Genomic DNA, 16,339 nt, shown 5'->3' with positions numbered 1-16,339 from the left:
ATGTGAGAAGAAACTGAAAGTGTTTTTTTTTTTTTATTTGAACTTGAAATTGTATTTTTATTCAACAAACTAATGAGAACCCGTGATACCAAGCAGCACATCTTCATTTAGTCTTTCACAGATTTCTTTATTTTAGATTTTGTGTTCATCACCTTCTCTTCACAGCCTCACACATGGCAGAGCGGGTGATGCGATGCAGTCATGTGATGATCCAGACGTCTGCCTCCAAATGAGAGGCAACAAAAACAAGAGCAGCAACGTGATGTAGCGCTACACCCGTATTTACTTCATTCGATAAATACCTACCTCTTGTGTGACAGCTAATGATGAAGTAAATACCCATTGTATTCAGTGCGGCCCTCTGCTCTTAACCTCCCGGTTAAATTACAGGGTTGTGTTATTGTGTCCCTTCAAGCAGCAGGAGGTTGACACACCCTCTTAATATCTAGAAAACTAGTCAATTCAACCGTGTTAAACTGTCTACACTAAATTAGAGGCTGCGTTACAAGACGTAGACATGTTCGTGTCCTGAACAGTGTATTTAGTGTTGTAGTAAGAATCCATTGTGAGGCATTTATGTCCTTGTAGAAATACAAAATACTGTATTAGCTCCTCTAACATCTCCCTGACTTTTTTTCATTATTTCCAATGTAATAATGCAACAAACCACAGTGAGATGTGCTGAGGGCGACTGCTGCTCTGCAGCGTCTACAGGCTCCTGAAGGATAGCGTTCATTAAAACTCAGATCCAGCCCCCATCTGGTGGTGTGAAAAGGGAGTCCTCAGAGGGGTGGGGGAGGAGGAGCGGCGAGGGGAAGGGAGGTGGGGGTGAGGGGGGGGGAGCAGAGCCCTCCCTCGGCACGTGCCTATAAGCCGATCCAGCCCGGCCCTCGTCTGGCCTCGGTGACGGATCACAGACGCAGGAGGGCCCCTCTGCACACCTGTGTCCCCACGCTGAGGATGCAGCAGCATCCACCCTCATCAGACATGCACTCAGAGCCGGGCAGCGACATTTAATTTTGTTTGTTGCAGTGAGACTGGAAGGAAAAGATGGCTGTAATGTGAGATTTGTTTTGTCTGTACAGAGCAAGTGTGGGAGAAGCTTGAGAGAAAAAGATTATTCATTTCCTTTTACATCCCATGATGTCAGACACTCAGAGATTCTGTGGCTGCAGAAACATTGCTGCATTTGGCGCAGATCGATTATACTAATAAGAATAAAAGAAAGTAGAGCTGGAATGATAAGTGAGGATTAATAATTACTGAGGTAGTTTAGTAAGAAAAATTGACATAATTATTTAAAGCTTTAAAATGTGAACTCTTCTTTATTGTAACATAAATTGAATATCTCAAAGTTTTTCATAAAACAACACTTGAATACTTAACTGTGGATTCTAGGAAACTGTTATGAGCATTTTCTGGTTTGTTCCAGACCAAAGGATTCATTGATTAATTGAATTCAGTAATTGAGAAAATAACCAGCCATTCAGTCGATCTCTGTATGCATCTCTAAAAGACAATGCTTTATGTAATCAATTTACCCTCATGTGGAAAACAAGATGTGCAGGAGATTATCTTCTTATCCCGTCATCATTTCATCCAGATATCGAGAGTATCATCGTGTAAAATCTTATCAGCCTCTCATCCTTTGTCTGTGTGTGAAAGCTTACGACCATGTAGGAGGGTATAAAGCTGTCTTCATTATGTTATACGGGGGGAGGGGAACTGGATGGACCCGTGATAGATTGCCTCAAATGAAACTGTGGGAGATGCAGTTCTATGGTGGGAAAAAACAATCGGATGTAGAAATCTCCTTCCTCTGATCAACGCTCCCTGCAGAGTTGGCAGCGATGGAAATATATCAGCCTCTTTACTGTGGTAAATGTTTGATGTTGTTAAAAATGTTTCAGGACAAGTGTACGGTTAAAACTAATTATCACAAAGGGTTTTTCATTCGGAAATCCCAGAAGAAGCTCATAGCAAAATCAAGAGATTTTAAAAGTAATACTCAGAAATCAGTTTGGAGACACGTTCACCTTTTTCTAAAATATTTGCGTCAGTGTGTTGCAGTGGGCGGGGAGACCAGAGACACATAACATGTTATTCCATGTGAGACAAGTTGATTTGGGGGAGGCCAGCTCTTCATTAATAAAGCAATTAGCATGGGAGGAGAGGGAGGTGTGTGTAAATGCACTTGCCCCGACGTACTGTGGTGTCATGCCACTAAAGAGTAATTACACAATGCTGCTTTGACATTTTTTACCTCATGAATGGATCTTTTAGCGCCTGATGGAGTTGATTTCTAGATTGTAAATTAAAGGGTATCCGGGGTGTGGCGTGGCGGAGAGATTGCTCCGAGCGTTCTGGGTCGGGGACGAGGGGGGAAAGAAAAGAAGGGATCAGGAGGGATAATTGCATGCAGGCGGAGTCCCAGGGGAGGAGTGCAACCCTGTCATCAAACACTCATTCTGGCTGGGCCTCATCCCATTACAGTCCCCCAGGAGCCAAACTGCACCTGCCCCCCACACTGACGACTACTCAATCTCCTTTCACTTCACCCTCAGCGTTTACGCAACTCCGATCGTATCACAATGACTAAGACTTTCAAAAACACAAGGGGAGGAGGTTTAACTTGCAGGTGAATGCTGGGAGGTTTCCCACCTACTGTACATACAGGAAGGGTGGGTCGATGCCAGGTTTTGTCCAATTACCGTGCACCCTGACAGGACAGGCCGTCACCCGTGCAACGTCCGTGACCACCTCGGCTGGTTGGGCATGAGGAAACATGTTCCACGTGGCTGGTGACACAATTGTGTTTGCTGTCAAATTAACATGTCCGCCACGCCGAGGAGCCGGCAGCGGCGAGAGCGTTAATGGCTTCTCCTCCGATTATCTGCCCGGCTGAGGAGGGGAAGATTTATTGTGATTGTTGCCACGGCTGCTGCTACTGGAAGCGTTTCAGACATGGAGCTGCTTCCTGTGATCGAAGCACCAGTCAACACACCAGACTCAATGCTGCTGCCACACTGCGGTGTCCATCACGTGTTAACACCTTAACCACCGCCCCCCCGATCCTAGTACCTGTCGATCATTTCCTCCCAGGTGAGAGGTACGGAGGCCCTGAGAGAACAAGACGCTGCGGCTTCAGGATAACACATTCAAATCCCCAGTTGCAAGTACAACACAAACAAAAGTAAGACAAACTCAAGGAGCACGGGAGAAATCCGAGAGCAGACGTTTCATGCGTGCACAGAAGCAAGGTGAGGATAAGAGCTGAGGCTGGAGCGCAGGGAAATCTGTCTAAGCTAAATATCTGAGTGCAAGCGCACAGTTTTTTCACAGGCAGGGCATATTTGAGTGTGAGTGCAGGGTTTTAAGTGAAAGCATAACAAAATATGAACCTGCTCTCACAGTGAAAGACCATGCTCTTGAATAAAGCATAGGGAAAAAGATCCATAGTGTTGACACCGCAGTCTGGATTTGCATGAGTTTTCTCCAACCGCAGTGATTTGAGCTCTCAGGGCCACCATATTGTTTGAGTGAAATCACAGGCTTCATTTGCCGGGGGCTGCAGATTTTTTTTTCTTTTCCTGCACGTCTCCACCCTGTTGAGTCAGAGCGCCACTGAAAGCCTTCAGAGGGGTGTTTGATTTATCCAGAGTCTTAAGCAACATCGAGCCTTTCTTCCTGCTCCAGGGAGAGACTCAGAGTGATGCATGTGAATGGATGGACGCCATCTTTTCCTGAATTATTAAGTACCTCATTGATGGGCTGCACTTTGTCAGCCTCCACAGAGCAGCGCGTTGAATATAGTGATTTGTATAGTATCTACAGACATTTGGAGATTTCTCTATAGTGCAATGAGCATAGAAGATTGTGTGCAAACCAGGGCTCCAATTAACCATTAGTATCATTGTCAAAGTTTCTTATTTCATAGAGCTTGTCATCAGTAAACGTTCACATCTACTTTTTTGTGTTTCTTTCCATAATAGATTATTAAATCAGAGGATTCATTTGAATTTCTAACACTCTATGCAGTGATTTACAGCTAAATAATGTAACCATTTGCATTTATTACAAATGATTGCAGAATTAAATTGTATTATTATTATTATTAGTTACTGAGGTATTTGATTAAAATGCAAATGAACTGTGTCGTCAGTCTAATAGTTTTTGATTTCTCATATGTATAAACTAACAATCCCAGCTACAAAGGCAAAAGGACAATGTGACCGTTCTCGTCTCCAAAATGAATTCTTGATTCAAACTTTCATTCGAAGTCTTCTATAATTTAAAACTCCAATGTGCTCTGGAATTAAACAGTATTGATTTGCAACGTGATTGGATTTAATGCGGCGGATTGGTCAATAAGTGTTGCACATATCACGGTTGACCACAGCTGGGAAAAAGAGAGGAGGTCACACTGGGGAAAGCTGTGTTGCGAGTATAATACAGCAGATTTGTCTTCTTTCCTGTACAATTCAGAGAGATGTGAGATGCTGCTAAAAGATTTAAAGGTTCTTCATATAATTTTTTGCACCTTCATGACACCTCAGCAGCAGATTTTACCTGACACATTGAATCCAGGACTCTTTAGAAAGACAGACAATGATCCGATGGTCTGTAAGGCTGTAAGCTCCAGTAACAGCGTTAACACTTTGTATACCTCTCTCCTTCCACCAATTACCAAGCTACAGTGTCCAATACTCTCCAATGGACTCCAGAGACCGACGCCATTGATTTACTAATGAGAAACATGGAGCGAATATAGGAGATGCAGGACACTGATTGGAGAAAGTGGGTAACTGGTTAGTCCGGCTCCGCTCTCCGAGGAGCTCTAACCTTCAAATAGCTAAATAAAACATGTCCTCCTGTACTACAGTAAATAGCACACCAGCACACAAGGTGAAACAATGTTTTTTTGTTTTTATATATAAAATGATATGAGTATTTTTCATAACACTTTTTGACATCAACATACCTCTTCATTAAACACAATATTAGAAGCCATAAAATCACATTTATCTGTTTTACATAAACTCCAGGCACAAAGCCGTAATAGCATCTTTTGGTCATCTTAAAACAATCTTAAATATTCATATATTTTTTAAAACATCCTTGCAGAATTCGTACAGCAAACGAAGTAAGAGAAGTGTTCAAAGAGCAAATAAAGTCGGGTGGAAGAGCCATCTATTAATTCATTATTTCATGAGGCCCACTCAAACGTGACAATATCAAAGTGTCGATAAAAGTACTTTTGGTGACGATGAGAACAACCGAGAAACACAAGAGATCACGAAACCTGGTTGTTCACATACAGTACTGCATTCCTCGCCGTCAATACGCAGCAGCACGTCCCGAGCGCCACGAGCACTAAAGCCGGACTCTCCAGACACCAGTAATTTGTTAAAACACACACCTTATTGTTGATCATCACATGACTCCAAAACAATCACAGTTAGATACAGCAAGCCAGTGTTACGTTACAAAACAGGATGTGATGGGGTGGCGGCTGGTACACAGAATTTATTGCAGTGCACACCAAACATCAAGAAACAAGGCCTTCCGCACAATCACCGTCGAAACCTTTTTTTTTTTTTTTTTTGATTTGTCTCACATCACAGCCAGAACCTGATAATGAAAGTTCATTTGATCGTTATTATTATTAGTTATTAATGGCAGAAGACACTTTACCTAAGAACAATGCAGTATAGGCGGAATGAGGACTACCAATGACGTGTGTGGCGGCTGCATCTGAAACATTGATCTGAGCAAATTCATGCAACAAACACACTAAAACTCTACGGTTCAACTTCACTCACTCTATTTTTGTCGTGTAGTATATTATAGGCTTTGCTCGAGTAGACCTTTTTTTTGCAAGCAGACATCTCCCTGAAAAGGTACTGTCCATGAAAAATATGGCCTTTTTATATTCATGTTAACACAGATCAACGACCCAAAATCCACAATAGTCTCACAGAAACAGTATACAGGTATATACAGTACATAAAACACGTTTGAGAAACGGAATAGAATCTTGTTTTTAGAATACTTATTGTTTCAGTGCAATCAGAGTGGTATGTCAGAGAGAGACCCTACAAGATGGTCGACTGCAGCGTCATGTTGTTCAAGTAGATTGATGAGGTTAGGGCGTCTAAGACGTACAACATGGGCCTGCAGTTTTCTTTTCAACCCCTAAGCTCTACTCTGGGTACAACATGATAATCTAATGAGGATTGTTCTGCATTGCAATTAACTATTTCTTTACATTGGCTTCTTGGAACTAGAAGTAACTGTCTTACTTGAGTACACGGAATGGATTTAAATCTCTAATATAATGCTTAATTGTGCAATCTGCGGCGGCGAGTCTGGTTCTGCACACAGACTCACCACAGCTGTCCGGTTTAAGAGTAGCCGCGCTCGGCGTACATCTTTCCCGCCGGTTCCTGCACATACTCCTCCGTCTTATCCCAGTCCTGCACCCAACCTCCGTTCTGCTGCGAAGTGGCCCCGTAGGTTTTTGCCGGGGCACCCATTGCTCCGTAACTCTGCGTGATGTCACCCGTCTCCTCCGCTAGTTCATCCTCCTCGATGAAGCCGCACTTCTCGTCGCTGGTTTCCTCGGGGTCGGCCCATGGCTGTTTCTCCCCAGATGCAAAGATCCCATAGAACACCACGCCCCCATAGTGCACCATGGCAGCGATGAGGAAGACATATTGCCACTCTTCCCGGGTCTGGGAACAGAAAAGAGTTGTAGCCCAGTTGAGTCACTTCTTTAAAAAGGCCGCCACTACCTGTTTTTTCAATCAGCATAGGATATATATTGTTTTTGTCTCTTTCTTCTTCTCATTATTTATATGGACAGAAATTATCTGAATCAAAGTAAGTTGTGAGGCTGTTTACTTCTGTTTCCAGGCCACTGTCAATCAAATCTAACCAAACCAGTCCACAACCACAACATCTTCTTTTAGTGTTAATATTGATACTTGACTAGTACAAAATGTCTCTCTATCCTCTTCAGCAATTTGTCAAAGTAAAAGCACAGCGTTTGTTTTGTTGAAAACGAGCCATATTACAGTTTTTATTTTGAAAAGCTGTGAAATTGGGTCGGAAGATTGTGTCTGTAGCCGAACAGATCGACATGTGATGTATTAAATAAATTACATAGGGTAAATCTTTAAAACTTATACACAAACCATACAGATTAACAGGAATAAAGGCAATTCTGTTTCTTTTTATAAAAAAAAAATTATAATAAAATCTTCACTGCCCATAAACCAGGTAGGATGAACACAAAGTTTGTGATCTCACCTCTGCACCACAGACTTTAAAGAATATCTATCTTACAGTTTATATATGTATTTTAAAGTAGCACCTGAACATCACAACAGGTCAAGTGAGCAGCCCATCCCAAACGGACATGTTTAGACGAGGCACTGCACTGACAATTCAAATTCAAGCCATACTTTCAGGGGTTATACAAACAGCTCACCTTGTTCTTTGTCATTGCGCCAACTATTAGAGGGCAGACCATCCCAGACAGGGTTCCCACACCGTTGGATATACCCATGAGGATGCTGGCATAGCGTGGAGCGATGTCTAAATGGTTGACATTGAAACCTACAGAGCAAAAACAGCAAAAGTTTGCTTTGTATTTGAACAGAGATGGGATAGGATTTGAGACATAACACACAGTTGTAAGACTCACCTGATATTGCAAAACCACTAAAACCCACGGCCAGAACTAAGAAGGAGATGGCCATCCCCTTACTGTGAGAATAACCAACCACTAATAAGAGAGTGGCCTCCATCCCGAAACCTGAAAGCAACAGAACAAGGAGTTGACTGATGCACTGATGGCAAATATATAATGATAATAAAGACCTAATGGTTAAAGCCTCACCTCCACAGTTCATGATTTTTCGGACCATGGTGGTGGACATGATGTTGTGGGTCCGCAGATAGTCGGCTAACTGGCCACCTAAGGGCACGATGATGGTCATGACCAGGTGGGGTAGAGCCGACACGACTCCAACCTGAGGATCCGTGAGAAACATCCAGTGATCTCTCAGCCTCAGAACAAATCTTTGTCTGTGCTTCAAACTCTGACCCCAGCATCACATCAGAGCAATAATTCATGTGCAGCAATCTCAGCGTGTCTACGGGCTCGTCGTGAGGCTGAACCACAGCTGCCAAACCCGCTTGATTCATGCTCCACACACTCACAGGAGGGCAAAGATTATGTATCATTTCAGATTCTGCCATTAGGAAGATACATTCATTCAACACGGAGGAAAATTCACCAAACCGAGCATCTCTTTACAAAACTGCTTCACATAAGTCCTTTCATTACACTAAAACCCTTATTTAAAAGTCAAGACAAAACATCTGACAGAGCACTCTGGGTCATTTCATTTGAGACCTGATTGTTCATTAAACTGCAGTAACAAGTGCTTTGTGAGTTCTGTTCACTGAGGATCAGTGTCACAACTCAGGAGAATAAAGACCCAGAGTTTAAGTGACACCAACTCTTATATACAGGCTTTCATTTTTTACTTATTCCACCAGACGCATCGATGTTAGAAGGTCGTCGTCAACTGTGCACAACATCACTCACACTCCAGCCACATTCTTCTGCTCCCAATAACCAACTGTAACAACAATGGATTTGTGGGAACACTATAGTACACGATACAAGCCAAAACAAACCCTATCTAGGTCTTAGCTAAGAATCTTAAAAATGAGATCAAATTTATTATAAGACCTTTTCCAGGACTAGTACCAGGTATTATGAGGGATTTATTTACCTTGCTGATTTCAAAACCAAACACCTCTTCAAAGTATGCAGGCTGGCTGATGAGGAGCAGATAGAACGTCCAGCTCCTGCAGAAGTTGGCCACGATGATTGCATAGACGGGCATGGAGGTGAAAAACTTCCTCCAGGGGGTCTTATATTTCTATCAAAAGAGGCAAATCATCAGCTGAATGTACACTAATCAACGTGGAGTGATGAATAAATGGATACAGGCTGAGGACTCACTTCCATTGCGCCCATCAGCTGGGCACTTTCCCCGATGCTCTCCTCGATGTATTGCCGCTCCTCGACGGTGATGGTCGGGTGCTCCGCTGGACTCTCATAGGACACCAAGACCCAGAACATGTACCAAATAATCCCAAAGCATCCTGAAGAGATCGAGAGAGAGAAAAGAATCAAGCTGGGTTTCCTCTACAGGATTAAAAGTTCCCTGTCTTCATCTAACCGCAAAACCATTGTCCAGTCGACCTTCATGTCAGTCCTCGTCTATGGAGATATTCTATATTGTCATGCAGCCCCATCAACTCTCCACCATTTAAACCCAGTATATCACAGAGCATTACGCTTCATCACAAATGAAAAATTCCGTACAAATCTTTGTTCCCTGTGTCACTCGGTTGAATGGACTTCATTATAAAAACAAGGAGAGACAGTCATTTCATGTTGTTCATCTTCAAAGCTCTGCTGTTAAAACTTTCAAATGACCTAAGCTCTCTCCTCTCATTTGAAACCAGTACAAACAGCAAACAATCCAGTAGCTACTTAGCCCTAGAATGTTGAACAACAGTCCTGTGTTCCCCTTGGTAATTTTAAATTTGACTGTGATGTTTTTTTATGAATCTTGTTACTGTTGTTATTGATTTATTTATTTTTTTATTGCGTTGTTTAGCTGTTGATGGTTTGTTGCTGCTTGTGAAAGTGTCTTGTTCTCAGGCCTCTCTTGGATAACAGATATCGATCTCTGTGTGACTGCTTGGTTAAATAAAGATTGAATAAAAATAAAAAAACATCAGTCACACATAAACGTTATTTTAAATGATCGTGGCTGGAAAGCAATAGTCTGCCCGATGGAGATTGGCTGCAGAGGTTTTATTGCATCATCTAGGTATCTATGAACAAGCCCTGCAACAGATCATAACTGAAACTTCAGGGACGGCTGATCACTGCAGTGGCTCTGGATCAGGAGGAAAGACCCCAACTGGGCCCCAGGATGTCAGGGAAACACACCCTGTGGTTAACCTGTGCTGGTACTACCTTATCAAAGGGTGTCATGTGATTTAAAAGCAGAAACACCCACTGACACTGAGGTAAACAACTGATGATTCGTCTTAAACATCTGCTGGTGATCCCTGAATATCTGCTGGTGGTTGGCCACTTCACATCAAACTACAGGAGAAGACCTTAAAACATACAAGGGACATTCACCACATTGTCCTCAAATATCCCAAAGTTTTAAAACATACATTGTAAAGGTTGTGTGATCTTTTATAAGGTGTTAAAATTCAATGAATTCACGAGGGAGAGACTCACCGTACACGTAGAAGACAGAGGACCATCCCGTGTACTGGACCATGATCCCAGCCAGAGGCATCGCTATCACCGCGCCAGCATAAGATCCTGAACAACACAAAATATTATGACCTAGCAGAAATTGATCCTGGCGGCTTGTTCACAGAGAAGTGTGGTGTAGTCTCAGTGTTTGGTGACAAGTGTGGTCAGCACACATTTACACACATTGTGGGGCAAATATTTTGTCATCCTAAACCATTGGTGCATTGGAGAAGTAATGTGATGATAAAATCGATATGATACTATTGAGCCGATGGCCCATTTGAACAGAAGTATGATTATGTGCGTGTAGGTGTTGTACCACAGAAGGAAATGGTTGCCAGACGACTTCTTTCCAGAGGTGGCGCCCACTTGCTCCAGATCCCGTGGCATGCTGGGTAAGTGACTCCCTGCACGGTGACAGATGACATGACAGTCACACACTGAACAACACACACAAGGTGCTGATAATTGTCCTTCAGCTCCTTGATTTGCTAACTCTATCAATACAATTCATATCTACTTTTCCACTTCCACTCAATAGAATTGACATGATGTGTTGATATTCTGCCTGATTGACGCGGTCTGTCCTCATTTGCCGACGACACACAAGACAAATTGTAGTTAATAACAGACGATCTGATATGCATCGCAGCTGACCTTTCTAATCGAGACTAATGGCCGAGGTGAGAGTCGGAGCAAATTCAAGCTGACTACCTGCTTCACGGAAGAAGAAGGAAAAAACTGAGCTGCTCCCATTAAATCTTCATTACACACTAAGTGGCATACAATCAACTATTGATAGACACAAATTGCTGAGGCTTGCAGTGAAATGCTAATGTTTAATTTGCAGTAATAAGTCGACGGTTGCTGAGCACAGGCCACTCTGGCTCTCTGTGGCTCTCTCTTTCTCTCTCTCTCTCGCTCTCGATGGTCATGAGCTGCTATTGAAAAGCGTGTATACGCAGCCTCACAAAATAACAAAAGGACGACCTTCGGTCTGATAACAGCGTGTCTCTCTGAAACCATGTTTTTTCTCCTGAGCTGTGGGATCCGCCTGTATCAAGTGCTTTCTATCCCTTTTGTGATTCTATGTCAACGTGGAGCAGTTTGGTCCTGGCAAACAACGCACAATATCGCTGTTACTCAGGCTTCCACTGTATGTTCACTGCTGTTTGCTGTTTATGGACTAATCTGAAAATTGTATGCAGTAAAATGGAGTGTCTTCATAAGGGGCTCTAATTTCCAGTGTAAACCCGGAAGTTACGCATGAAACAGATGATTTCTGCAAAATCATGGTTAAGTATTGAATTTAATTCCATTAGTGGTCGGGTTCAGTTGTCGGTTTCATAACGAGGCATAGTTTTTTCTTTTTGAAAAGGTCAAAATCTGATATGCAAAGTGCAAAGTGTGTGGCTGTACCTCCACCAACCCTTGTAATATCCTCACAAAGATGACCAAGCCATAGTGCCGGCGAGCGGCCGAGGGGATGAACATGTTCAGGATGGACGTCAGCACGATGGCAGCCCCGAAAACCCTGGACAGACAGTGCATCATGAGCCATTGCAGACAATATTATCCAAACAAGATCATCGTCTAATCCAGCAAATAAAACATTATTTGAAAATTCCTCATAGAGGTTCTAAGCACTCATTAAATTAGAAACAGCCAACAGAACATTATATTATGTTGTTTTTTTTCCTAAGAAACACTGATGAGGAAGATAAATCAGTGCTAATTGGATGCCAAACACACACATACACACACACGCACGCACACACACACACACACACACACACACACACACACACACACACACACACACACACCACACACCAGGCAGTTCTTCAGTTTCCAGGGGAGTGAGGACAGGAGGTGTTTGTAGCAGAAGGCGTCAGTGAGCTCAGCTGATTTGGCTCGATGAAGCTCCTCTTCTTGCATCTTATTTAGTCTCAATTTCCCTCATGGAAAATCTCTTTTTAAAGTCTTATAAATTTAACGCACGAGGACTTACAACGTGACATCTACATGGTTATATTAACAAGCAGATTTGTTGGTTTTCTTCCACAAAAGGTTGTTCTCTTTTGTAATTTTTCCGTTCCTTTATTCTGTTGTCGATGAAAAATCTGTTGTCAGTGAAATAATGTGCTATAGATGTGGTGAAGTCGTAACTACAATCATTAGAAGCGGGCTTTGGCGGGTGTGGTTGCCCTGCTGCCTGTGAACATAAAGGATTAGACACGGTGGTCCCATGGGAGCTCATTAACATGAGGAGGCACGCCCGGCGGGCCTGAGCCAAATCCCCCCTTTATCTGCTGTAAGGTCAGACTCCTTTTCTCCGGGCCTGACGTCCATATGACTGACTAACATCCCCAATATTCCACCCCCTCCTCCTCCCCACCATTTACATTATAGATCACAACATGGACATGTATATACATATATAAGATGAGGGGAGGGGCCAGATATTTATAAACCTCACACTCGCTCCCACACTGTTTGGTCACAGCTCGATCGAGTGTTTTTTACCTGTTTGCGGCCAATCTAGAGGAGATGTACCCTCCTGGAATCTGAGTGACGATGTAGCCCCAGAAGAAGGAGCCATGGATCATCCCCACCGTCTCTGGGCCCCAGTTGAATAATGCTTTCTTTCAGACAGAAAAATACAACAACAAAAAAAATGAAATTAGGTGTAAAATAGATTGTAGAATATATATAAATACATATTTAAAGACAGTGTTGTACCTGATAGAGAGAGAGAGAGAGAGAGAGAGAGAGAGAGAGAGAGAGAGAGAGAGAGAGAGAGAGAGAGAGAGAGAGAGAGAGAGAGAGAGAGAGAGAGAGAGAGAGAGAGAGAGAGAGAGAGAGAGAGAGAGATATTTATATGTATTTCTTAACCATTTCGGGATCTTTCACTTGCGTTTATCTAAAAGTTTGTTTTGGTAGGTTTTCCTCTATAGTCTAGGGTGAAGGGCAGAGGATGTCTCAACGTGTTCTGAGGCAAATTGCCATTTGTGAATATGGGCTTCACAATTGTTTGGGGATATTGATCAAATTCTACATCTAAAAGAATGAATATTATAGATTTTCCGGCACATTATGAATGAAAATAAAACATCCTAAACAACCTACTTTGTCCATCATGTAAAATACATAATTAAAAAAAAACACAGATATGCTCAGAGTTTTTCCAAGTGGGTTTAGACATTGAAACCAATCGAGCAGTGTATTGGCTCAACCCCTACACCCAACCCGCGCGTGTGTGTGTGTGTGTTAGAGAGAGGGCGTGTGGTTCTTTGGGGAGGGGGCACCTCTTTGATGATGATCTCGCCGTTCACGTGGATGGTGTGGTTGTTGACCATGCTGACGATGGCCACACCCAGGTTACACCGGATGCCGAAGGAGATGCAGAAGCCGAGGCCGCTCAGCATGGCGATGATGTACCTGCGCGGCAGCCCGAAACACGTGCAGTCGCACAGGGGCGTCTTCCGCTCCTGGTCCTCCCGGGGTCTCCCATCCTCCGTCAGCTCGATGGCCTCACCTGTCTGCTGCCGCTTCTCCAGCCTCCTGCACCACAACACCACCACATGCTCCACTTTAATAAGACGCCAAATTTACGCACAGTCGAGAAGGGGATCCATGGGAATTAAAGATCCAGGCAGGTCGAGGTGCTTTTAAAAAGCTGTCAGTGGGATTTATTGTACATATAGATGTAATAATTGTCTGTGAAAACTTTAGAAAATAGACCTCCTGTATTTATCATGTATTTATTCACATCCTTAAGGCTATTTCCAGCTTCTGCTCTAGAGAAAATTAGCTCCCATCTTCCCATTGTGGCCTCAACAATGTCTCCCTATGTTTAAATGGCACAGGCCCTTACAGGCTGCACCGTTTTATTTAAAACCAGAGTTTTTTTTTTTTTTCTTTCATTTACAGTTTTAACTCTCCACTCTTTCTGCAAAACAAACGGCAGCCAGGCAACGGAAGAGAAAATGACCTTCATACCGCATTGCAGCAACATCAGCACCATCGCTGCATGTTTGGAGGATTTTTTTAATTCATTTTTCGCTCTTATTTTTGTATATTTTGTTAATTCATCCCCGGCGTTTTTCGCTCTGGAATTTTATCGCAGGATTATGAGGTCAACATTCAAATGCATACATATGATTGAAAACGCGAAGGCCTCATCCTCTGTAACATCAGGCCTTGTTATACAGCTTAAATAAACCCGACAGATTTCTTTTCGGTCATGTTTCTGTGTTTCACGTTCAAATCGAGCAGAAGCGAAAACGAAAGATTACCAGAATAAAACCGAGCGCAAATCATCAATCTTAAATTAATGCATCTTCAAAATGTTTCTTATATTAAAATTTTCTTATTTAAATTCAACCGCTGGCCATTGAAATTGCAAATCAAATAAGGATAAAAAGAAATTCAACGTATTCATCAGTGGAAGGAATGTCCCCCTACACCCAGCTTCCCCTACTGTCATTTACAAAAATGAACATCTGTTTCCTTTATTTCGCCATGGGTTCCTTGTGTCACTGTAAAGAATGTAAAAAGGTATTTGATAGGAAGTCAATCGATCTTGGATTTATACAGGTGGATACACAATGTAATAGATATCCCCCGACCTTGTGTCACGACTCGTTCTGTTGCATTAATTATTAAAAAACACCCACAGCCGCTGGTGGAGGGGGATCATCCTCCTGGGAAATATCTGATGCTTAGAAATTCGGGCCACACCATTGCTGCTTTCACAATCTCACACCCCTGATTCATCTCATAAACACCACATTTAAATTATAATTCAGGAATAAGCAGGTTGTTAACACACGCGTGCATTGTTTAATGTGCATTTCCTAACATCTGGATGTGTTCTGTGTTTGAATTCCTCGCCACAAATTGGATCGGGTGATTTAAAGACATGCAGGAATATCCTAGTTCCTTCTTCTTACCTGTGCAGCTTCCCCAGGGCCTTCCCTGCGATTTGTTTGAGCCCCTCTTTCGAGGTGGGCACGGCTCGCTCCGTGTCTGGCTCCATATCCGAAATCAAAATTATCGAGATTTTTCTACAACACTACAACAAATTGGAGTGCAGCATACAAGAGCATATTGTTGAGATATATATAATCCAAATAGCACGATTCTTTCCTTTAAACGGAAAACGTCTCGAGGTCCTGAAGAAGACGAGGCAGAAAATGGAGAAAGAGGAGAATCGTGTTCAGTCTGCTTCCACAGTCACTAAACAGCAGTCAAATAAGTCCGCTTGTGCCTTGCGCAGTGTTAATCCATGCAGTGCCATCTTAAGATCCGGCCAGCGGTCAGAAAACACACCAAACTGGAGGTTACAAATAATAAAAGTGAGATATTCTGGTAAGATTCTTGCACAAGCCGGAGAAGGTGGAGGTGAGTGAAGCTGCGGTGAGGATCTGAGGTGAGGCAGCAGCCGGAGCTTCAGCACCGCGGACAGCGCACAGCTTCTCCACCTGTCAGCGGCTCCGCGCACAGCCCCTCCTCCATCCGCTCACACAGCCCCTCTCCTCTAATTCAATCACACTGCAAGAGGCTGAAAACCTTCACAGATCATTATCGTGCAATGTTCTAATGTTCATTTCCCGTCCCCATGTTATTTTTAAAGGTAATACAATCTTCTCTAAAATCATCCATAAAATGTTTAGTGACAATATATTCCAAACATTTTCAGCCTAGCATTATCAAAACGTTTTCAGAGGTCGTTTTTATGTTTCAAGAATGTTCTTATAATCTTTGAACCGTTATTCAAACGTTTTATGGTGAGAGCCTTGATAGACCAACGTTGTCAAAACGTTTTCAGGGGCAGGGTTTTTTAATATTTAAAAAAATGCCATCATATTTATCATGTTTTTGTTCGGTAAACATTGTCAGAAACCGAAACAACCAAATCAACCAAAAATCTCTTGAAATGTGACATTGGAAAAAAAGTATTTACAAACT

General features: G+C 42.7%; 1 protein-coding gene across 1 annotated transcript; it reads right to left on the bottom strand.

The window, feature by feature from the left end:
* Positions 1–6,404: 6,404 nt before the first annotated feature.
* On the bottom strand, positions 6,405–15,407 carry LOC128444442 (vesicular glutamate transporter 2.1-like). The gene is made up of 12 exons (XM_053426940.1): positions 15,322–15,407; positions 13,675–13,930; positions 12,893–13,011; positions 11,786–11,900; positions 10,686–10,773; positions 10,346–10,432; positions 9,041–9,183; positions 8,808–8,957; positions 7,904–8,036; positions 7,709–7,819; positions 7,493–7,620; positions 6,405–6,734 (listed from the first exon to the last, which is right to left on the bottom strand). Exons 1-12 carry the CDS (start codon positions 15,405–15,407, stop codon positions 6,405–6,407), a joined length of 1,746 nt encoding a protein of 581 aa, XP_053282915.1.
* Positions 15,408–16,339: the final 932 nt, after the last annotated feature.

Source organism: Pleuronectes platessa, chromosome 7 (assembly GCF_947347685.1).
Source record: "Pleuronectes platessa chromosome 7, fPlePla1.1, whole genome shotgun sequence".
NCBI lineage: Eukaryota > Metazoa > Chordata > Actinopteri > Pleuronectiformes > Pleuronectidae > Pleuronectes > Pleuronectes platessa.
The sequence above is the reverse complement of the archived record's forward strand: the minus strand, read 5'-3'. Positions and strand labels throughout refer to the sequence as shown.